General features: G+C 54.0%; 7 protein-coding genes across 7 annotated transcripts; 5 read left to right on the forward strand and 2 right to left on the reverse strand.

Annotated features, from left to right (window-relative positions):
• The first annotated feature begins 4,319 nt into the window (after positions 1-4,319).
• On the forward strand, positions 4,320-7,497 carry BZA05DRAFT_428887 (TATA element modulatory factor 1 TATA binding-domain-containing protein). The gene is made up of 3 exons (XM_051486111.1): positions 4,320-5,910; positions 5,966-6,208; positions 6,259-7,497. Exons 1-3 carry the CDS (start codon positions 4,726-4,728, stop codon positions 7,165-7,167), a joined length of 2,337 nt encoding a protein of 778 aa, XP_051341865.1. The 5' UTR covers positions 4,320-4,725; the 3' UTR covers positions 7,168-7,497.
• Positions 7,498-8,410: 913 nt separating this feature from the next.
• Positions 8,411-9,609, reverse strand: BZA05DRAFT_333633 (alkaline ceramidase-like protein; the record flags this gene model as incomplete). The annotated part of the gene is made up of 5 exons (XM_051480696.1): positions 8,411-8,973; positions 9,046-9,105; positions 9,171-9,338; positions 9,404-9,435; positions 9,491-9,609. The coding sequence occupies 5 exons, from the start codon at positions 9,607-9,609 to the stop codon at positions 8,411-8,413; spliced, it is 942 nt and encodes a 313-aa protein (XP_051341866.1).
• Positions 9,610-11,896: 2,287 nt separating this feature from the next.
• BZA05DRAFT_389234 (phospholipid methyltransferase-domain-containing protein) lies at positions 11,897-13,479 on the reverse strand. Its single transcript, XM_051482745.1, has 6 exons — positions 13,395-13,479; positions 13,083-13,340; positions 12,976-13,015; positions 12,894-12,910; positions 12,386-12,824; positions 11,897-12,324 (listed from the first exon to the last, which is right to left on the reverse strand). Exons 2-6 carry the CDS (start codon positions 13,153-13,155, stop codon positions 12,264-12,266), a joined length of 630 nt encoding a protein of 209 aa, XP_051341867.1. The 5' UTR covers positions 13,156-13,340; positions 13,395-13,479; the 3' UTR covers positions 11,897-12,263.
• Positions 13,463-16,308, forward strand: BZA05DRAFT_389238 (cora-like Mg2+ transporter protein-domain-containing protein). The gene is made up of 9 exons (XM_051482746.1): positions 13,463-13,654; positions 13,721-14,101; positions 14,169-14,208; positions 14,266-14,407; positions 14,469-14,708; positions 14,774-15,144; positions 15,209-15,679; positions 15,731-15,964; positions 16,018-16,308. Exons 2-9 carry the CDS (start codon positions 13,962-13,964, stop codon positions 16,300-16,302), a joined length of 1,923 nt encoding a protein of 640 aa, XP_051341868.1. The 5' UTR covers positions 13,463-13,654; positions 13,721-13,961; the 3' UTR covers positions 16,303-16,308.
• Positions 16,309-17,331: 1,023 nt separating this feature from the next.
• On the forward strand, positions 17,332-19,531 carry BZA05DRAFT_389247 (beta-tubulin). The gene is made up of 5 exons (XM_051482747.1): positions 17,332-17,568; positions 17,670-17,737; positions 17,796-18,268; positions 18,323-18,962; positions 19,029-19,531. Exons 1-5 carry the CDS (start codon positions 17,533-17,535, stop codon positions 19,153-19,155), a joined length of 1,344 nt encoding a protein of 447 aa, XP_051341869.1. The 5' UTR covers positions 17,332-17,532; the 3' UTR covers positions 19,156-19,531.
• On the forward strand, positions 19,532-21,889 carry BZA05DRAFT_389249 (argininosuccinate synthase-like protein). The gene is made up of 7 exons (XM_051482748.1): positions 19,532-19,840; positions 19,922-19,938; positions 20,041-20,069; positions 20,125-20,163; positions 20,219-20,383; positions 20,443-21,379; positions 21,439-21,889. Exons 1-7 carry the CDS (start codon positions 19,826-19,828, stop codon positions 21,476-21,478), a joined length of 1,242 nt encoding a protein of 413 aa, XP_051341870.1. The 5' UTR covers positions 19,532-19,825; the 3' UTR covers positions 21,479-21,889.
• On the forward strand, positions 21,890-22,453 carry BZA05DRAFT_471677 (uncharacterized protein; the record flags this gene model as incomplete). Its single annotated transcript, XM_051487978.1, has 1 exon — positions 21,890-22,453. The coding sequence occupies exon 1, from the start codon at positions 22,058-22,060 to the stop codon at positions 22,451-22,453; it is 396 nt and encodes a 131-aa protein (XP_051341871.1). The 5' UTR covers positions 21,890-22,057.
• Between the last annotated feature and the right edge of the window lie 3 nt (positions 22,454-22,456).

Here is a 22,456-nt window from a genome sequence, read left to right on the forward strand (position 1 = left end):
TATCACTCAGCCACCAGTTATCCCTCTGCGCGCAGCTATCTCCGTTTCCCGATGCTTCTTCCTTCTTCCTTCTTCCTTTCTTCCTGCTTTTCTGATCTGATCATCCATCCAAACGAACAAAAAAAAGATTTTCTCTCTTGCACCGCGCTACATTGCATTGCATTGCATGCGAGACCGCACCCACCGCTCTGCATGCATGCATGCATCCATCCAGTATCATCATATCTACATACATATCGCGTTTCTCCAGCTGCTCCAGCTGCTCCAGTTGCCACCGTAGAGTAGAGTAACTAATGATGTACTAACTATAGCAACTACAGTCTACAGGTAGGTAGGCCTACCTACTCTGGTAACTCTACTTCACCATGTACTCTACTCCAGATAGGTATTATGAGCAACGTCTTCGCTCTCTCTCCCTCTCTCTCTCGCGGCGCCTCCCGGAGCTCCCCCTCCCCCCCCCCTCCACATCATCGATTCATAACTATCCTCGCGCAGTCGAAACATAACTACACACCCCAATTACTCAGATACCCTACCCATCAGCAGATCTAGAGGCGACGCCAACCAGGTGCAGTGTGCAACCCAATATCGGGCCGGCCTTTGCTCGCTGCACTTTTCACGCTACACTTTTCACGCTGCACTTGCTCACTGCACTTTCGGTAAGCGCGGCTTCCCTGTGTGTGTGGTCTGTGACTCTGTGTCTGGCTGTGTGTGCGTGTGGCTGTCTCTCTAGGTGGGTGTGTCTGGCTGTGTGGTGGCTGTCTGTCTGGCTGTGTGGTGGGCGTGTCTGGTGGGTGTGGTCACTGGTGGGTGCAGTGGGTGCATGGCAGTGTGGAGTGTGGAGTGTGGAGTGCGTTAGTTTGTGGTGAAGAACTGGGGGGGGGGGCACTGGCCAGAACTACTACATACATGCCAGCTAGCGGGCGTTTCCTGGCAACTGGGTCTGCGACTGCGTGAGTTTCCATGTTCGAGCAGAGCAGAGCAGGCTAACTAGCGATGGAGACCGCTGGTTGGTGGGTAGGCGACGACCTACTGGTGTCGATATGTATGATGGTTACATAGGGTTGTGCATATGTATTCAACATACAAATTGTGAATGGATGGCAAACATGGCGTGGCATGGGGCTGGGCAGTGGGGAAGGCTGCTGCATGTCACACGCCCACGCTCACGCCCACGCTCACGCTCGCGGATGAGCTGAGCATTGAACATTGAGCGAGCATTGAGCATGTGTGGCAAGAGCCACGGATGTCTCCGAGGCTGTCTCCGATATGATATGTATCGACATCGATACTTGGTATAGGTAGGTATATCTACGGTTGGGGTGTGTGTGTCTTCCGCCCCCCGCCAGCCGCGACTGGTTGCGCCTCTCATTTCTCGTTTCTCGTCTCTCGTCTCTTGCCTCTTGTCTTTTGTGGGTGCTCCAACGGATAATAGTCACGGTACCCGCACTCACCATCTCCTTGTATGTAGGTAAGTAGGCCACGAGATCCGCTGGAGGATCGGCTAAGTGGAGTAGTTACTGTACCTACTCACTTGGAACCCTCCGTCGGGTCCCGTGTCAACCGCCACAAACCCATACGGGTATCAACCGCCACTCCCAATATGGTCAGTGAATCGATGCCTACTTGGTATGTGGTGCCGCTCCAGAGAAGATACTTATACACACCTACCTACGACACGGATTTTACAGTCCTGGCGGACTGTGGATCTACCTACACCCACTCTACTTTAGTCTATAGGTAGAGTACTAGGAATGATGGATCGCCCAGAGGAAGTGAAGTTTGGTAGTATTATATATGCTGACAAACTCTCAAGAGTCACATCTGCTGCTTTGCCGGCTGGAGAGCTTTGGCTCCCCATCTTCGCATTTGGCTCCCTAGAGCTCGCGAACCCCGCGAATCTGATAGGTAATTCGAGACGATCCTCCGTCCGGTGCTTACTGCCGAAGAAATACCGGTATCGAGTAGATGACCCTCGGCGACCAATCGCGGCGGTGATTCGGTTCGGTTCGGCGAGGAGGTCCGCTCTGAGTCTTTACGGACAAAGGATACATCATATGCATACACATAAGTAGATGTGCTATACCTAGGATGTGTCCAGTGGTTCGTTTTTATTTCCTTTTGTTTGAACTTTGGGTGTATGTACCAGAGGCTGCCAATAAGTGGTGCCTCACCGCCATTGCGAATTATAAGCGCTAATGAGCACCAGTCTATTTTAGGAGCGTACTAAGCAATATACAATCAAATGAGTGAGTGGTTGTGACTAAGTTGTATGGGGGAAAAACTGGTGAGGCAGCACTTACCCTTACACCCGAGTACTATGGTGCAGGGTGACCTTACTGGCAGCGCTCATCCTACTACTATAGGTAGTAGATCTTCCATGTGTCTCTATGCAGAGTATCTGTCACTTCTTCCTTCAAAAAAAAAGTTTTGTTTGGTCATCATTGCATTCGGCATTGTAGATCATGGCAGATACTGGTACATATCAGTTTCCTCTTCCTACTTTTCTTCTTTGGCTGGGAGAGGGAGGAGGGAAGAAGAAGAAGCGGAAGAGGAAGAAGAATATATGCGCCGAATATACATGTACAGATTTGTCCATAATTCTACCGGCCGCGAATGATCCCCTCCCCCGCTCTGCGTCTCCGTCGAGCAGCCCGTTATCTACCTCGACTACAAACTTCCTACATATATGTACTTATCACAAGAACGTAGGTATGGTCTACGAGTAGTCATCTGCACGCTGCCAAAGAGTAGCTATTTCCAGCATGAGTGAAAAATGAAACAACAACAACACTCACCTTGTAAACTTACTTACGGTACCTTTGATGTTGGATTGCCTACTTACTTACGGTACCTTAAGGATACCAGTATAAAGACTCACTACTCACCACTATTACATGGTAGATGGCAATTCGAATTTCCATCAATCGGCGCGATCATGGACGATCATGGACGAGCACTCGCGAGTCGTGGGCAGCTGTCGGATAATGGATTCAAGGCATGGTGTACGGTAGAGTACTCTATTGAAGTGGTCGGATATGGAGGGATATTTGCACACAGGGCAGTGGGGAGTATTTATGGACGATATGAGGAATGTCCGTGGAGATGGGTTGGCTTTGGCTTGCGTACATGTACCTAGCAGTGTTCTTAACTGGCGAAGTTGACTGAAAAATATCCAGCGCATCATGGGCGAGCACTCGTAGCTGGTCACCGCGGGAGGGGGTACGGAGGCAACCACTCCTTACCTGGTACTCATACCGTATCTTCCTCCCCGTATGCATGTATGCAGGATGTAGGCGTTTCTACCGTTCGTCTCCAGGTAACTCCCTGTACTGCATGGTATCAGGTACGACCTTAACGGTTGTTCATCGTGCGTCGAGAGTCGAGAGTCGGGAGTCGGGATCCCGCCCCACCTCCCGAGTCCCGAGCGCCGAACCTCTCAAAGATCTCGCATGAGCCTGCGTGCGTGCGTGTGTGGAAACCGGTCTCGCAGAAGTTGGAACGTTTCCCGCATGTTTCCCGCATGTTTCCCGCATAGGCATGGGCGTGGGTGTGGGTGTGGGAGTTTATCCGCCATCGGAAGGGAAGTGGGCTTGGTCTTGTCAGGTGATCGGGTATAAGAACTGGCCTCGACAGAAACAGCCGGGTGGGGAGGGGGGACGAGGGAGCTCGCAGGCCGCGGACTTCGCACTACTACTACTACCTACGCATCCGCAAAGTGAAGCGAAGTAAAGCCGAGCTCTATATCATGTCCGAGCTCACGACATGGTCGTTTAGTTATCATACCTGATTACCCGATTACCCGATTACTCTCCCGGGCGTCCCCCGAGCGGCTACTAGCCGGGGGTGGGGGAGCTCTACTGCCGATCCGCTGGGGGATAAGCCCGCCGCCGAAGCCACCACCACAAGCCGCTGGTGTGGACCGACCGCAAACAGAACATCGGTGGTTGTGCACTTGTCCGGACAATGATAGGTCCCCCCGTTTCCCGTACTTGAAGGATGGATTCCTTGTGCGGCGGCCGGTGAGGTCGGTGAGGTCGGTGAAGACGGAAAGTGTTTTACGACAATCCTGCACACTCTCGGAAAAGCTACTCTAAAGACGGGTGCTGGGGGAAAAATATTCCGCATGTAGGCGGGACGGAGAAGGATGATGCGATGTGCCGCTGGATATATTCCATCCATCCATCTACATGCGACAATCGCTTGTTTCCGCATTCTTGAGGGCTGACGTACCTATGATGCTAGGCACACGTATGTAAGTAAGTACTAGTACCGTAACTATCGTGCTCGTACGGTATAACTACTCAGCAAAGCTTGATCCATATACCTAGCACGCTATTCTTATTTACCCTCAATGCCCATCCCGAGCGAGCCATGCGAAAAGCCGCGAGTTCTCGTGTGACAAACCCAGAGTGAAGATGCCACGCGTTATGTAACCCCCCTACCCCCAGCAGTCCAGGGCCCACTACCTACCGTACTCTAGAGTAGACTACTGGTGGGGGTGGAAGGAAGTTCGGAAGCTGTAGGCAAGGAAGGAAGCGCGCAGCTACCCACCACCACGACCACCAACTACTTCCTATTACCTACTACCGCATGCGCAACCACCGCCTGCTGCTGCAGCAACGACAAATTCGATAAACGTGTTCACATCTTTCCTCTGCGTGTCCTCGGGCGGAGCGTTTCATCCTGAGCGGGAACCCGCACGGCACTGCACTGCACGGCACGATGAATTTCCTACAAAAAGGGCTTGCGGGCCTCGAGAGTCGGCTCGACAAAGTTCTTCTCGACGACGGCGGCAGCGGCAGCAGCAATAACGTGGTCACCGCACAGCCGGCCAGGAACACAATGATGCAAGTACAAGCGGAGGCGGCGCCGCGGCGGGGCAGCGGCGAGAGCGTCCGACGGAGCGGCGAGTCGGCGCGCGGAAACATGGCGGAGCGGCTGGCGGCCGTGGTTGCGGCCAAGAGCGTGGGCGGGAGGAGTGGGAGTCCGGCGGCGAAGAAGAAGACACCGACACCGCCGCCGCCGCCGCCGCCGCCGCCGCCAGGCGTGGAGGAGAAAGCCGCCGCCCCCGAAGCAAAAACGAATGGAACAGCTGTGCGAGACGCTCCCACGCCGCCACCGCCGCTACTCCCCGACGTCGACGTCGACGACGACGATTCGCGAGACCCCGAACAGCTCCTGGCTACGATATCGCTGCTGCGCCAAGACCTGGCGACGTGCGAACTCCGCCGTCAGGAAGAGAGTGTCGCTGCTTCGGAACGGATCGACGCGCTGAGCGAGAAGGTGCGCTACCTGTCGCAGGAATCTGCTGCTGCTGCGGCTCGCGAGCGAGGGAGCGCTGCTACTCCTGCGGAACGGAAGATCTCGGAGAAGGATGAGAAGATTGCTCTGCTCATTGAGGAGGGGGAGAGGCTGTCTAGGGGTGAATTGGAGTTGAGGACTACCATCAAGAAATTGAGGGTCCAGGCGAGGGAGAGTACGGAATTGAAGAAGAAGTTGGAGGTGGCAGAGAGAAAGTGTGCCGAGGAGAGGGAGAAGGCGAGGGCAACTGCCGAGGCGGAGAAGAAGGCGCTGGAGAAGGTCAAGGTGCTCGTGAAGGTGGAGAGCGAGGTCGATGGGTTGAGGAGGGATAAAGAGGCACTGGCAGCCGAGGTTAGGGGATTCAAAGAGCAATTGGGAGAACAGGCCAAAAGGACGGCGGACGCGGAAGGCAGAGTTCAGGACGAAGCGCTGGAGAACGAGAGGAAGGCAACGCTAGAGCTACTGGCACAGATCGAACGAGTGCGGAGCGAGGCAGCTATGGTGGAAGAAAGGCTGAAGGGTGAAATCGAGGATCTGAAGACTAAGGCCGAAAGGATCTCGGAAAAAGCACGCAGGAGGGAGATGGAGATGAAGGCGGAGCTCACGGTAGGTCACATCTCAGGTATATTCACGTATTATCACTCGCTAATTGGTCCGGCAGGTAATGGAGGGAAAGATGGAGGCGTTGCGGGGAAGAGTCGAAGAAGCTTCATCTGGCTCTGCAGGAGATGCACACGCAAAATTATTGCGACAGGTCGAGACCTTGCAGACACAGTATTCTATTGCCAGCGAGAACTGGCAAGGCATCGAGGGCAGCCTGCTGGCCAGAGTAGCGAGCCTGGAGAAAGAGCGTGACGATTTATCAAGGAAGGAGGGTGATATCCGTCGCAAAGCACGAGAGATGGTATGGATCTATTACAGTTCAGCTTCACCAGTGACTGACGAACCAACCAGAACCTCAAATGCAAAACTCTCGAATCCGACATGGAGACAATGCGCTCCCAGCTAAAAGACCTCGAGTCCGACCTTGCCTCGGCCAACGAACTCACAGCAACCCTCCGCACCCGCCTTAACGCGGCTGAATCCGCATCCGACTCTCTAACCGCTGCCCACCGCGCCGAGCGTACCGCCTGGGAGCAAGAACTGCAAACCCGCATTCAGCAAGAACGCATTAAATGGGAAGAAACCACGATCCCAACAACGCTTACCCCTGCTACAAGCACCAACTCTCCCCCTCCAGTCTTCAGCCCTTTCCGTTCAAATCCGCCAGCCGCAGGCTCAACCACGGAATCATATTTCCTCGGTTACTCCCAGCCGATGCGCAAATCCACTAGCCGCACACCATCCATTGATCCTCCACGCAGCAGCGGCGGCTTCAAAACCCCACCAGTACGCTCAGACAGTTTCCCATACCTCAACACGTCGCTGCCTTCCGGTGATGTCGACGACTACTTCGACGGCATGAACACGCCATCCTCTCCGCACCGCCACCCGGACCTTGTCTCCGTGTCCACCGTTGCCGCCGGACCTTCCGTCCAACTCGTCGAGCGGATGTCCGCCGCCGTCCGGCGGCTCGAAAGTGAGATGGCAGCGAGCAGGGAAGAGCTAGGCCGTGTCGTCTCGCAGCGCGACGAAGCACGCGCGGAAATGGTCGAGCTCATGCGCGAAGTCGAGGCCAAGCGGAGTGCCGAAGCCCGCGTTCAAACGCTCGAGAGCGAAGTCGCCGATGCTAAGATGCGGCTCGAGACTACGCTGGAGATGCTCGGTGAGCGCGAGGAGCGCGTCGGCGAGCTGTGCCAGGACGTCGATGATCTCAAGGCGATGTATAGAGAGCTCGTGTTGGCTACGAGTGGAGGGAAATAGGTGCATTGTCATTGTGGTTTGCGTGTTGTTTTTTTTGCGTCGGCTGGCGTTGTTATTTTACCTGTGCTATCTTTGCTTATGGGCCGTTACTTCTTGCTGGGAATATGGGACGATTGAAATGAAGTACATACGGTCACGTCTCTAAGCGTTGAGCAAAACATACCTATGAGTCGTTTCAAACCTGGAACTCTGCACTCGAGTCCGAGTGAGCTAACCCTCCACCACTATGTACTAAACCTCCACAATCACGCACGTGCTTCATACTTTTGAGGGTAGGTACACGACCAGACTTGGTGGACCTACCGTTTCCGCGATTGAGGTAATAGGGCGGGTTTAAACTGTGGTGTAAGTTGTAATACTTTCCAGGTCTTTCAATGAATTCAAATAGTACTCGGTGGACACATGACCCAAGTGACCTCATCCGAAGCCTCTCTTTGATCTCTCTATGTACCGTTTCCACACGCCAATCCTTAACTCTAATCAAGACCGACTACCTACAGGAACGGCATCTAAACGAGCCCCAAGCGCCATGTCCACTACCAACCGCTCCGCCAGACACGCTGTCCACTTCCACATCCACTTCCACAATCCCCACAAGCCAGTAGAGCCACGCGGTATCTATCCGACAAGTTCCCATGTTCTCCCCACTTTCGAAAGCGACCTCGTCGGACCCGGTTTCTGGCTCTACTCACTGACACGATCTCTGCGCGAGAACCAACAGCCCGTGTGATTCTCTGTGACGCTGGCGCAGTCCACTGTGCTCACTCTCACTCGGTCTATATTGGGGCGTACGCCGTGTAAGCGCGCGGATTGAGGAGTGTATCCTACGTACGGTGAAGAATTATGATTGACGGAGGGATATATGCTGCAGTAAAGCAATTTCTGGAATTACAAAGATTCTAGGTAGTCAATTGACTCTGGTAGCCTCAAAGGAGGGTTTCCAAACGGGATCCGTGGACTCAACTACGATTATTTGGAGTATGATTTGCGCGCCCAATTGTCCGACCTTCACGTTCACTGACGTTGTCGACTTGAGCATGGACACTGAGTTTGATCTGGCTTTATGCACCGATGCGTTTGGTCTGATACTTGATTGGAGACCCTCTACATTACCTAACGCTTGAACTACATTGCTTACAGTATCGAATTCTACTCCCGTTTGTATGTGTGTGAGCGGAACCAATCTAAGTAGCTCTACAGTACAAACTCGCGCACCGTCCTGTGTAGGTAGGTATCTCGCACTCTACAGCTTCTTCTTCCTGGATACAGCAGCACCATTCTGGCGACCACGGGCCTTCTCTTCCGGGACCCTGACAACATCCGGAAAGCTGCAAATGCCCGGCCAATGCAGCGTGAACTCGTGCTGCCTGCCATCGAGGCAATACCTGAGCCACACCCCATACTGCAGCTGGAAGTACGCTCCAATGCCAGTGAGGAGATGCCACCATCCGTGTCCCTCCGCGAGCCAGCCCCACGGCATGCCCACACTCCTCCTCCAGCTGCGCAGCGACCCGCAATACGCGTTGTCGAGGTTCCAGAGGACGAAGCCGCCCAGGAACACACCGATGCCGGAACCGACAAGCTTCCACATGCGGTTGACGGAGGCTGCGTCAACGGACCGCACGTACCGCTCCATCATGTAGAATGAGCGGAAGAGCACGCCGACGGTGAGGAGGGCGAATACGTTTTGGTGGAAGGTGGGGTCTTGGAGGTAGTGGTAGTAGACGGAGACGCCGCCGGCAATGCTGGAGAGGAGGACCCCAACGGTGACCGAGTAGCGGATGGAGCGGCCGTGGCAGAAGGATGCTGCAGAACAAGTGAAACGTCAGTCTTTGTGTCTCTCATTCGGGATACCGTGGCAACGCGGGTGTAACCTACCCCAGGCCATGAGACACGTAGTGTAGATCATGCTTAGCTCGTCGACCAGTTGCATGGAGTCTGTGTTCCAGGTCAGCACAATTCCATCACATGCGGTCCTCCCCAGGGCTAAGGGAACAACTCACACCATAGGGTAGAATGGAACAAGAAGCTCCCCAAGCCGACTCCAAAGAACCCTAGGAACGAGATGAAGAATATTTTATCGTGGCCCTCGTTGAGGCAGTTCCGCATCCCACGGATCGCTAGGTACATGAAAATGACGTTCGTGATCGAGTTTACGAACTCAGCGCAGTCTATGCACAAACAGCACGGTTAGCAGCAGTTCGGACACACAGAACGAGGGAAGGGAAATAGCTACATGGCGTCACGACATAATCCTCCTCGCACCAACTGCCGGAAAATCAGCTCCGGGGACAGAACAGACACGCTGGAGCTGGGACCATACTTTATCGTGGCTGTAGGCTTCCCCCATGTGTTGAACTTTTCCTCGCCGTAGTCAACACTGGGAAGTCGCCGCACCGCCCCGTTGAGCGCGTTCAGAATGTCGAGTATAGCCGTGGCCATGATTGATTTCCGCTAACGTATGATTGTCCGAGCAAAGGAGAGAAGGTACAACGTGCGGATATATATAGGACGGGCGTAAAACGCGGTACTGGGATATGCCTGGCTGTGTGCGGGATAGAATGAAGTCACTGAGTCGGTCGTTTGAGCATGACTGCAGCCCGGGGTATGGAGTTGATCGTCAGCTGCGGTGGAGAAACGGATATTCGGCGTGCTGTTAAGGAAAGAAGGCCGGACGAGGGACCCAATGTGCCTCCTCCCCCAAGCCTGGTAAGCAGGGAAGTACCGACTCTGCCTAGTACCGTAGCAATGACACCGTGCCGCAGAAGCGACGAGAGAAGCGAACGACTCTATTCTGCCAATTTGCCTGTCCAGCCGCCGATATTGGAAACTCTGTCCCAGACCGCCCTCGGCACCACTTTTCGGTGGCCTTTGTTGTCATGGAATCTGGTCGGAATTTAGAGTGCTGCAGCATCTTTGTCCAGGGCTTGGACTCAAAATAACAAGCCTTGCCAAGAATGCCAAGTTGGACGCCCCCACTGATGTACAAGTCTTACATAACAAACGCTATCCGCCTTCCTTGAGCTGTCCACCTTCTACACCATCATTATGCTCTTGACAAAAGCTACACATGCCCGACGACGAATCAAAGCAAATCATCTCAGAGCACTGAGAGGAAGAGAAGAAAACGCAGCTCTGTTTTCCGATCCGATTGATATATGCACTGACCGACGAAATTCACGGTAGCAGAAATCAATCAAGCACAAGTCAAACTGGCCGGTCAACAACATGAACTCCACTGGTAATTCTTGGACTTTACTACGATCATGGCTCGCTATTCGAGCTAGGTACTAACCAAGTACTACTTAGGTAATCCTTAAACTGCTCTTTCTTCCAGTGTAGGATTATTCTGGTATCACTGGTTCGACCAAGCAGCCCAGACAACTACCTATAGCCGTCAAAATCCCAAGAAGATCAACGATGTCCACAAAGATCTCAACACGACAGTTGACAACTCTCATGGTTGTTGGGGGCGTCGAGGCGGATGTGCAGGGCCCTGGAGCAGACTATCCATCGATGAATCCAGAAACCGAACTGTACATTAGGAGGTGCTTGATGGGAAATCCAAAAAACCTCCATGCAAGAGTGGATACACAAAACATCTTCAGAGTTACAATGAAGGCAGGTACAAGGCTGCGGTTTTGCTAAGAAGGGCTTCGAGGCTTCGCCCGGTACCGGCAAAGGAAATGGGTAAATCATGGATTCCAATCTTTAACTGAGGAATGTAGGTAGCTGAGCATGACATACCTAGATAGGTTCAAATCAAACGTCTTCCTTTTCCTAATTCTTGCGTAGGCCACGCATAACCCCATCCATCATGTCTGAATCATGCGGAAGGAGAACTCGAGAACAGGCCTCCCAGCTACCTTCATTCATACTCGCCAACCGCCGGAGCACCAAGTTGCGGGGCCCGGCTTCTACTCCTCCGAGCCGGATGTGGAGCTGTAGAGAAGAAATAGTTCTCAGAAGCTGTTCCCGCACGAATGACGACTTGCTGCGGCACATCACACCCGAAGGCTGACGGTAGTTGTACTAGGAATCCTACGGATCCCACAATCCTACAAACGGACAGCGAAATTCACACGAAATCACTCACCGCTGGTCCGCAGGTCCGCAGTGCCAAGGTTCCCCGCTGGTCACCAGTGTCCGTTGTTGAGTACCAATGTACCATATAATCCACATTCGTGGAAACGTGATACCCACAGGCTGGAGGTTGGAGGGATAAAGCGGCTCCTAGGGCTGTGGTATGATAGTGAAGCTGGATGTCGTGTTATGGGAAGATAACTTCGCATGCAATCGAACGACTACCGGGTCGTTGCCAGCGTGACGACGGAGCTCTGGGGAGAACAAATCCCAATGCCCATAACTGTTCCAAGGGCGGGACTGCGTCTTTTATCTAGATTGTACATACAGTGTTCCGCCCACTGAACTCCATGGGACCAAAGATTTGCCCAAAACTGCTTGGCTATGAGCTGGATAGGTACGATAGCCATCCATCCATCCAGCGTTCCTTACTTTTTACACACATACACACACACGTTGCATCAGGTACAGAAACGCCGTAGAAGACGGTGCATCCAACTACCTAGCCTCTAGGCAAGGGGGCTGATGGTCATTACTCTGAATATCTACTTACTCACCTCAAACATAGCTCGGCCGATGATGTGGTTTGCTCTGCTTCATCTCTTTCTCGGAAAACTACCGGGCTAGAACAATGCAGGCACTATATATCGGTTTGCATCCCGTCCACACCCCTACGAGCCCTATGCAAGCCACCAGGTACTCTATGAAGTCATCTTGCCTTGTATGTACTGGACACGGCGCCGGCGCTGGGTGTGCTTGCATCACCAGCACCAGCATTCAGCCGTGCGATCGTCAAGGCACTCTACATACAAGTTCCCTCCGCGCACATCATATTCACTTGCACTTCACTTCACATGCAACGTGGAAAACATCTTTGGTAAACGCACCGCGGCAACGAGTTGAATTCATTGCACACTCAACTACGACATTTAATGTTGAAGCATAACGTCGTGAAAAAATAGGAAAACATGATGTCTCGAGACGAGACAAGAGAGGGAGGGAAGCATCGGCATCTAGCCCGACTTCTTGGCCCGCGCGCGCTCGCGCTTGGCGTAGATCTCTGCGGTGAAGGGACTGTTGCGCGGTCGGTCAGCGGGAAGTGCACTAAAGGTGGGAAGGATGGGGGGAGTCTTACTCTTCGAACCGCAGCGCAAACTGGTACATCACGAACACGAACAGCGTCAACAGGAGACCAGCGGGCTTCCCGAACCACAGGGCGGTGCCGAGGAAGCTCAGCACCGAGCCGTGGTACATGGGTGCGTCGGTAACGCTGAACGGGAAGCCGGTGACCCGGCTGTCCATCAGGATGCCGAAGTAGTCGCCCAGGTAGGTGCCGGTAACACCCAGCGCCCACATGCTCGAGACGACGAGCACATTGCCGGTCAGGAAGAGACCGCCGGCCGCGTACTTGACGGTGGGTGACTGGAGGATGTCGAGCGCGGGCTGGTCCCGCAGCGCTTGCTCGTAGAAGTAGTCCCGGATTATACCAAGCGAGAAGATCAGTACCGCCAGGAAGTAGCAGCCGTAGCGGGAGTTGCCTCCGAAGAGCTTGGTCAGTATTCGGTTGTGGTATTCTAATGGCGGCGGCGGTTAGACGCTTATGTGCGCTGGGGGGGATTCGACGAGATGCGGGATGTGTGTACCTTGACGAGCAACGATGCTGAGAGGAACGGTTAGCCATCGTCATTCATGCACTGCCGGAGCGGATAACGGAGCGAAACTTACTTCCAGAATATAGGGTTGAAGGCAATGGATGCAGCCGCAACTGAACAAGCACCAGTCAGTGCCAACTCACGTACTGGGGGTCCGTCACACAGAAAGAGCAAACTTACCTTTCAGACTGTCTTTGGAGAAGTCTACCAGGTCCGCCGGCGCGGTGGAAGCGAAAACTTTCGTTACGGTCATGATGTCTGCTTGTAGTGTGTAGTTGGTCGTCTCGTGCGTTTCCAACCAACAGCAGGAAAGGAAAGGAATATATGGAGAAGAGACAGAACTCGAGAGGGACAGGTGTTCTGTTGGGGGGGTTCTTTCTGCAAACTCGACTTGCAGGAATTAGGACGCTGCGAGGCGGGCTGGGGGTGACGTTTGTGCTGTCTGGGCTTAGTTACCCCGGTGTAACCATTCCGATTGCGATGGGCCGGTACAAACAAGGTTCCGAGCCTGAGGACACTTCCGGCCAAAAACCAGTTGGCCCGGAGGCTGCAGAAACGATATCAAAGTTATCAATTTCCGGTCACTCGAGTAGATAATTAAGTGCCTACACACCCAGATAGCTTGAGATGAATGCGGACACCACGGGCTCTCGAGCTGCGAACCACTGGGAAAAGAAGCCGGCAGTCTGCATAGCTCAAGCTGGTATATACGCGTGGATGTGTACCATATAGCACATGCCAGATACCTATAGGTAGGAAGTAGTAGTCACACCTCGACGTTTCAACTCTCCTCAGCTAACCAAAAATGCCTTACGGAGGATAACCATTGGCTGCATACGACAACTACCTACACCGATTGACGGCGACTATGCATTTCACCATGTAAGCTGGATAGATACCGAACTCTGGGATCTTGCATCGGTGCGAACTGTGCCCCATCCGCAACAGGGGTCAACCGCACGCACTACCGTACGTACCTAGCGACTATATATACTGAGCGCCTCCCGGAGGGGGGAAGTAAACAGTAATCCGTGATGAGTTCGAGAGAGCGAGAGAGCAATGCCGAATGCATACGCGTCCCCATCCCGTTCGTTCCTTCAGATACTCGATTTCGACAATGCAGCGTCCGAGGTCAAGACGACTCGGTGGGAGCTTGAGACTACCCTACCGGAACGTGCTGGAGGCGGCGTGAGATGGATGTATGCTACCTTTGTCTTATTTTTTGTGCAATCGAACGTATACGATGCTAATGAGGATGATGGGTAGACATCTCAAGGCTGAACCACTTAATTTTGGTGTATTGTTGGTACACAGATACCCGGAACACAGCTGGGAGATGCGCGTAGCCGCTGACGGCTCGTAGAAGCTGGTGGTGAAGCACTTGAACCCGCCAATGGACACGGCTCGAGCAGCAGCCGTGTGCAAGCTGCTCGAAAAGTTCCGGCGGGAACAGGAGAGGGACTCGAACCATGGGCGGTATTTCGAGGCGGGAAGCGTGACGCTCGGTGAGTGTCTACCTCTCGATGTTAGGCCCCCCCAGCCGGCATGAGACTCATGCCGTGGAAGATGGTGTGTATTTCTTGGCTTTGCCGTATATAACGTACGGCACCCCGCCGCCGGTGGTGAACGAGTTGCGGCGGGCACTCCATCCCACCAGAAGCTTGTTCCAGCATTACTACAGGCGTGAATCGGCGAAAGCGATTGAAGGGCGGGACAGTGACCAGATCTGCAAGAAGGTCCGGGGTGCGGCGGGGAAGGATCAGGCGATTCTGGTGGAGTATATATGGGTGCTGCGGTTGGATGAAGGTGTGTGATTTTCCTGTTCGTTGGTCATCTAGATAGGCCGGCTTGTTGATCGTGAGGACTGAAAGCAACCGTGATTACGGTTTCCTCTACTGCCGGCGATGATCTCTGGTGGAAGTTGAAGTTGCTAGACGCGACGATCGAGGTTCCGCCGAGGAGGGGTGGTATCGATTTCGACGGGCAGTCACTGCTGTTCATGCAGCGCCAGAATTCAAGCTCGGTCACGCACCTATCGAAGGATGTGAACGAAGTATTGACGGACTTGATCCGAGTGCAGTGGCGGATCAAAGAGATGCTTCCACAGTTCTTGAGCAGACTCTTGGGACGCTATGAGAAGTATATCATACGCCTCGCCGATGTGGTGCAGAGCTATGCTTTCCTCCGGATTGCTTTTAAACCGCGCTTGGTGCTGCTGGCGGGAAAGGGTTTGGTGGTATTGGTGGGTTCTCTTTCCGTCCGAATCGGGACAACGGGGGAGTAAACTGACGGATGGGAGTATGTAGTCTACAGATCGTAAATGGGTGGATGAATTGACGGAAGACCTGTGTCGCTTCACCGAGTTCGTGATCCACAATATCGCGCAGTGGCAAGAGTTTGGAACTGCGGAGCAATACCAGTCTTCGGAAGAGCTACAGGGACAGCTCATCACGCTGTACTCCAAGGTGCTGAGTTATGCAGCGCAGTTTCTGAAGAAAACTGGCCCACCACTCACGAAGAACATGGCATGGAGGCAACGAGTAAATGGGTTGTTCGAAGACGTCAAGCAACTCTCGGCAGTCCTGGAGTGGACTGGAGAGGCGATACGGATGAAATCGGAGGTATTCGCGGCCGCCGGATTGCCAGAAGAGATGTGTCGGCCGCGAGATGTCGAGGAGCTGGTGATGTTGGTCATCAACACGTTGGTGCCCGAGGACTCGATCAGAACTTCCCGGGCATACATCAGTGAGATATACGCGCAGTATCTTGCCACCCTGGTTTGCCCCTCCTCTTTCACCTCGACAAATCGCATCGACTGACTGTAGCAGCAATTTGAATCACAACAAGCGCCATCCAAGGGGCTGGTCAAGAACATCAACCAGGTCGCTGAGGAACTCGACATAATAGTGGGAATTGTAAAGGCCCAGCAAAAAGTGCTCTCCCGCATCAAGACGGAATCCGACGTTTCCGCCGAGACCCTCGGCGGCACTCTTCAAAAGCTGGAGTTCTTTCACTCGGACATGGAAGAGTATAAACGCTCGTGTGCACGACTATCAAAACTCGTACGTTCATAACCCTCAAATCCCATGTGTTAGAACCCTGCTGAGTGATGTAGACGGCACAGAATGTGGAAATGCAGATGGAGCATCACGGTAAGGCGATAGTTGTGTTTACAGTTGTGACGATCGTGTTCCTACCCATGAGTTTCGTGTCGAGCGTCTTTGGAATGAACGTCAAAGATATACGGGAGATGGAAAACGGACAATGGACATTTTGGGTGGCGGCGCTCGCGATGACGGTGGTCGTAGTGGGGTTGTCGCTTGTAGTTGCGTTCATGGGCGAGGATATTGTCAAGGCGCTCAAAGGGCGTTCCTCCAGAGACGAAAAACATATACGATGATATTGGCTTATGAAGCCTCGAGGCTTACCAATCCCCGGCCATTCGCAGAGGGAGAGAGAGACAGAGAGAACATCGATTTATTGTCGCATGTCCTTGTTAAACCATGGCGACCAACATCCGCAGACGACGAGCTAGAGACTTCGGTTCCAGGCAGCGCGCTGAGTGACATCCCGTGAATGAGTCTAGCCACAAGAAGCCCGTATGGTGTCAAGTGGCCGGCAACAAAGCAATCCGATTGGAAGAGGTCTATCATCTGCCTGCCTAGTCGTGTGATGCATCCGAACGACTCACAGAGAGTGGCGATTTGGTTGGCTCACAAAACATTCGCGTGTTTTGACGGTTGACGGTTGGGATCCCCTTGGACATGAGTGCCACGGACTGGGACTTGCTCCGCGATAAGGTGGCATGCAGGGTATTCACGGACCACTGGCCACGGCGTCCCACAAAGGCAGGACACAAGAGGTCACAGCGACCCTGGATCCAGTTGAGCCTCCTTTTCACGACTTGGCGTCTGGCGTCCGCGACGTCCTCCATCGTGAGAGACCCAGCGCACCGGGGGGTGGCTTCGGTACCCACCTTTCTAGCCTCTCCGGAATGAATTGTCAGCCGGACGAAAACTCTCGTGGTGGCAGGCTAGCCACTCTCCTCGATCTTGAGGTCACTGCTGGCGGCGATGGTGGCCTGTTGCTGTCGGACGGGGGGGCATCTCGCGGTGCACGGGCGGATGCAGAGGCAAAGACCCCTTCTGCCAAGGCCCGTCCACACCCCGTTGCGGTTTAATGCGGGCACAATTCGCTGGCAATTGAGCCAACCACAAAATCACTGGACCCAGCCCGCAACCCACCCCAACCCACCCCAACGCATCCCACCCCCAACTGGCAAGTCAAGCCCCTTTCAACATCTTCTTCTTCTTCTCTTCTTCTCTCGTTCTCAAAACTCGCTCACTCTCCCTTCTCTCTCCCTCTCTACCCATCCCAACACCTTCATCCATCAACACCACCGGTCTCCATCGCCGACCCTCTACAACCCAGCAATAGTTTATCGATTCTTTGGTATGTCGACAATCAATCTCATCTCACCCCACTTAATACTCTCCCCGCGCGTCCCTTTGTTTTACTTTTCTCGTCGCCACCAACACCAGACGCGTCTCCTCATAAAGCCTCCCCACAATAGTTGGCAACAAAGCTTCCGAAGCTCATCGGCTAACATTGAATCCAGTACACAGTCAACATGCGTGAGATTTTGCACATCCAGACCGGCCAGTGTGTACGTTGCCACCCGTTCTCGTTGCGTCCATCGATACAGCTTCTTTCGATAGCTGCTATCTGCGGAGCATATCTCGGGCTTGACGCTGACTCCTCTTCTAGGGTAACCAAATTGGTGCCTCTTTCTGGCAGACCATCTCTGGCGAGCACGGCCTCGATGGATCCGGTGTGTAAGTATATCAAATTCTTTCGACATTCCGTCTGGCGCGGATGCTGATAGTGCTACAGGTACAATGGTACCAGTGACCTCCAGCTGGAGCGGATGAACGTTTACTTCAACGAGGCTGCCGGTAACAAGTACGTGCCCCGTGCCGTCCTTGTCGACTTGGAACCCGGTACCATGGACGCCGTCCGTGCTGGTCCCTTCGGTCAGCTGTTCCGTCCCGACAACTTCGTTTTCGGACAGTCCGGTGCCGGTAACAACTGGGCCAAGGGTCATTACACCGAGGGAGCCGAGCTCGTCGACCAGGTGTTGGATGTTGTCCGTCGTGAGGCGGAGGGATGCGACTGCCTCCAGGGTTTCCAGATCACCCACTCGCTCGGTGGTGGTACCGGTGCCGGTATGGGTACTCTTTTGATCTCCAAGATCCGTGAGGAGTTCCCCGACCGTATGATGGCCACATTCTCTGTCGTTCCTTCGCCCAAAGTCTCCGACACCGTTGTTGAGCCCTACAACGCCACTCTTTCCGTACATCAGCTTGGTAAGCTTTCCACGTCTCCATGCTAGTCCACGCGGAATCTAATTTCCTCTGCAGTTGAGAACTCCGACGAGACTTTCTGTATCGATAACGAGGCTCTGTACGATATCTGCATGAGGACCCTTAAGCTGTCGGCTCCCTCGTACGGTGACCTTAACCACTTGGTCTCGGCCGTCATGTCGGGTGTCACCACCTGTCTGCGTTTCCCTGGCCAGTTGAACTCCGACTTGCGCAAGTTGGCTGTTAACATGGTTCCCTTCCCTCGTCTCCATTTCTTCATGGTCGGATTCGCTCCTCTCACCTCCCGGGGCGCCCACTCTTTCCGTGCCGTCACCGTTCCCGAGCTCACCCAGCAAATGTACGACCCCAAGAACATGATGGCTGCCTCGGACTTCCGTAACGGTCGTTACCTCACTTGCTCGGCCATCTTCCGTGGAAAGGTGTCCATGAAGGAGGTTGAGGACCAGATGCGCAACGTCCAGAACAAGAACTCCTCTTACTTCGTCGAGTGGATCCCCAACAACGTGCAGACCGCTCTCTGCTCGATCCCTCCCCGTGGATTGAAGATGAGCTCCACCTTCGTCGGAAACTCGACCTCCATCCAGGAGCTGTTCAAGCGTGTCGGAGACCAGTTCTCTGCCATGTTCAGGCGTAAGGCTTTCTTGCATTGGTACACCTCTGAGGGTATGGACGAGATGTGAGTAATCCTCGGCCTTCGGGCAATCACCGCTACACTGGTTTCATCGTACTGATTACATGACAGGGAGTTCACTGAGGCCGAGTCCAACATGAACGATCTCGTTTCCGAGTACCAGCAGTACCAGGATGCCTCCGTCTCTGACGACGAGGGCGAGGAGTACGAGCAGGAGCTCCCCGCTGAGGAGGAGTAGAGGATTACCTAATGATACCAAAATGTAACATTTCTGGGGGATGGGCAAGGAAACGGATGCTGTTGGCGGGCAAGAGAGTCCTATTGTTGGGTGTGTTCTTGTAGCTCAAGACGGAACTCATTCTTTTGTGCACTGGCATGTGCTTTTCCGGCTATTCACTTGTGATGTTTCTTCTGGCTTTTTCTTTCTTTCTCTTCTTTACCACGCAGCGTGATTGGTTTTTGGTATTACTCTTTAAATAATGCCCAGTTTTTTCTGTCGTGCCATGTCCTTTTCATTTATGGGTTCAGTGCCAAAAGCTTTCGAGCCGCTGTAAAGTATTAATGGATTTAGATCATGAAGACGAACACCGATCGAAGGCTTATCAAGTCTTTGGGGATGAACCTTTCGCGCTTTTCGATGCCGTTTTGAGAGCAGGCTAACGAGATAGCAGGGAAAACCGTGGGGGATACACATGTGCATGGATAAGTAATTTTTTATTTCTTAGCGGGGCCAGGCTCGTTTGTAGATGTGCCCCACCTAAACGTCCCGAGAGCGAGGGGCAAGCAGCGGTCTGTTCTGCGTCAGAGAAAAACTCGCACATCTCCCTCAATCCCTCTTGTCCTAGCAATCAATCACGTCCCACCGTTCATCCAACCACTCCCTACACAGTTCACCAGCATCATTCACAATGGCCAAGGAGAAGGTAAACACACCCTCGTCACCCCGCAATTGCCTTAACTTGTCCTGCCAAATGGAATGTTCAAGCTAATGATTCGCTCCGTAGGTCTGTCTTGCGTATTCGTGAGTCTCCCGCGCGGCCGCCCCACACCTGCCCAGAAGATATCTTTCTCTGCATACATGGAGCTTCGCAGAACCTCGTATCTGACACAAACCGGGCTGCAGCGGCGGACTCGACACGAGCTGTATCCTTGGTCCGTTTGTTCCCATTGCCTGTATTGGTGGACAATGGCTGACTCAGAGATATAGCATGGCTCCTCGAGAAGGGTTATGAAGTCATCTGCTTCAGTAAGACCTCGATATGTACCGTACCGACGGAGTGCCCACTGACGGCGATGAACAGTGGCCGACGTTGGTCAGGAGGAGGACTTCGAGGCTGCCAAGGAGAAGGCCTTGAAGATTGGTGCTTCCAAGGTCTACGTTGAGGATCTCCGAAAGGAGTTCGTCGAGGCCCTTTGCTTCCCCGCCATTCAGTGCAATGCCATCTACGAGAACGTCTACCTTTTGGGTATGCCTCGATTACTCTGCTCATTGCGTGCGTGGGTATGAATGACTCACGCCATCCAGGTACATCGCTCGCCCGCCCCGTCATTGCCCGCGGCCAGATCGCCGTTGCCCAGAAGGAGGGATGTGTCGCCGTCTCCCACGGCTGCACCGGAAAAGGTAACGACCAGGTCCGTTTCGAGCTTGCCTTCTACGCTCTCCAGCCCGACATCAAGGTCATCGCCCCCTGGCGCATGCCCGAATTCTACAACCGTTTCGCTGGCCGCAACGACCTCCTCGAGTACGCCGCTGCCCAGGGCGTCCCCGTCTACCAGACCAAGGCCAAGCCCTGGTCCATGGACGAGAACCTCGCGCACTGCTCCTACGAGGCCGGAATCCTCGAGGACCCCGACGTCGAGGCCCCCGCCGACATGTGGAAGCTGACTGTCGACCCACTCGACGCCCCCGACAAGCCCGAGGACTTCACCATCCACTTCGAGAAGGGACTCCCCGTCAAGCTCGAGTACGAGGGTGGAAAGACCGTCACCGAGCCTCTGGACCTGTTCCTGACTGCCAACGCCATTGCCCGTCGCCACGGAGTTGGAAGAATCGACATCGTCGAGAACCGCTTCATCGGACTCAAGTCCCGTGGCTGCTACGAGACCCCCGGACTCACCATCCTCCGCTCCGCCCACATCGACCTCGAGGGTCTCGTCCTCGACCGTGAGATCCGTGCGCTTCGTGACCAGTTCGTCACCTACAACTACTCCAAGATCCTCTACAACGGACTCTACTTCTCTCCCGAGCGCGAGTTCCTTGAGGAGTCGATCATCGCGTCGCAGAAGAGCGTCAACGGAAAGGTCAGGTGCAGGGTCTACAAGGGCATGTTCAGCGTGCTGGGCCGCAGCAGTGAGACCGAGAAGCTCTATGACATGAGCGAGAGCTCCATGGACGAGATCGGAGCCTTCGCGCCCCAGGATACCACCGGTTTCATCTCCGTCCAGGCCATCCGTCTGAAGAAGTGAGTGTCTTCCGCTCGTGCTGTCGTGAGTACTGGTTCACTGACATTGTCAATAATAGGTACGGAAACATGAAGCTGGAGCGTGGTGAGGCTTTGTAAGTTTGGAGGGTCGGACATGTGGGATATCACTCGTAGTTACGACGGCAGTACAAAAAAAAGGTGCTGATTCAGACTACTCGCTGGGTGCATTCGTCCGTCTTTGATCGAAATGTTTGTCCCGGCTTCTCGCAGCTTGTCAACTTTCCCTTGTTTCTCCTACAGTCCGGCAGTGTTCTGTTCATCGGAGCATAAGTTGTCACTCTCTAGCAATTTCCAACTTCAATATGCCGTCACCTAGTGCGAACCCATGGCTTATAGACTACCTGCCCCTCCTGTAGAGTATCCCAACCACCTCCCTAATATCGAGTCATCTTCCCCAGCCACATACACACATTGCAGTCTCTTCCACTGTCACGTGCGCGTGTCTTGGCTGCTCTAGTGACTAGTTGTCAACATCAACAACCACTAGCACATTCGTCCGTCCGCTGCTCATCCTTCCGCCACTACCACCTCACCACTACTACCACATCACGTCACGAAATTAACAAAACCACGCCCCCCACCCACCACCCACCGCTCACCACATCCCTCAAACAAACGCAAAAAACCCCCCACCAACCAAAACAAAACAACCGCACAATGGCCGCCGCTGACGACCTCCTGCCCCCGCCGCTCGCGCAGCTGCTGCCGCTACTTCACACCCTGCAACAATACACGACGCACATCACACCATACATCGCGCTGACGCAGCGGGCGGGGACATATCTCAAGACCGCGGACCTGACGACTATCGCCGCGCTGCTGCTGATCTTTTATCTCTCCACCATGCTGCTGGGTATGGCTACGCGCTGGGTGCTGGGGGTGGTGAGGATGTTTATCCGCCTTGTGGTGGTTATGGTCGTGGTCATTGGGGGGCTGTGGTGCTGGCAGGTGGGCGTGGAGGTTGCGGTGCAGAGGGTTATGATGCTCGGCGCGGAGGTTAGGGGGAGGGTCGAGGGGTGGGAGAAGATGTGGGCGGGGGGGAGGGGGTGGTAGTGC

Source organism: Tricharina praecox (genome assembly GCF_024521635.1).
Source record: "Tricharina praecox strain CBS 144465 chromosome Unknown BZA05scaffold_5, whole genome shotgun sequence".
Taxonomy (NCBI): domain Eukaryota; kingdom Fungi; phylum Ascomycota; class Pezizomycetes; order Pezizales; family Pyronemataceae; genus Tricharina; species Tricharina praecox.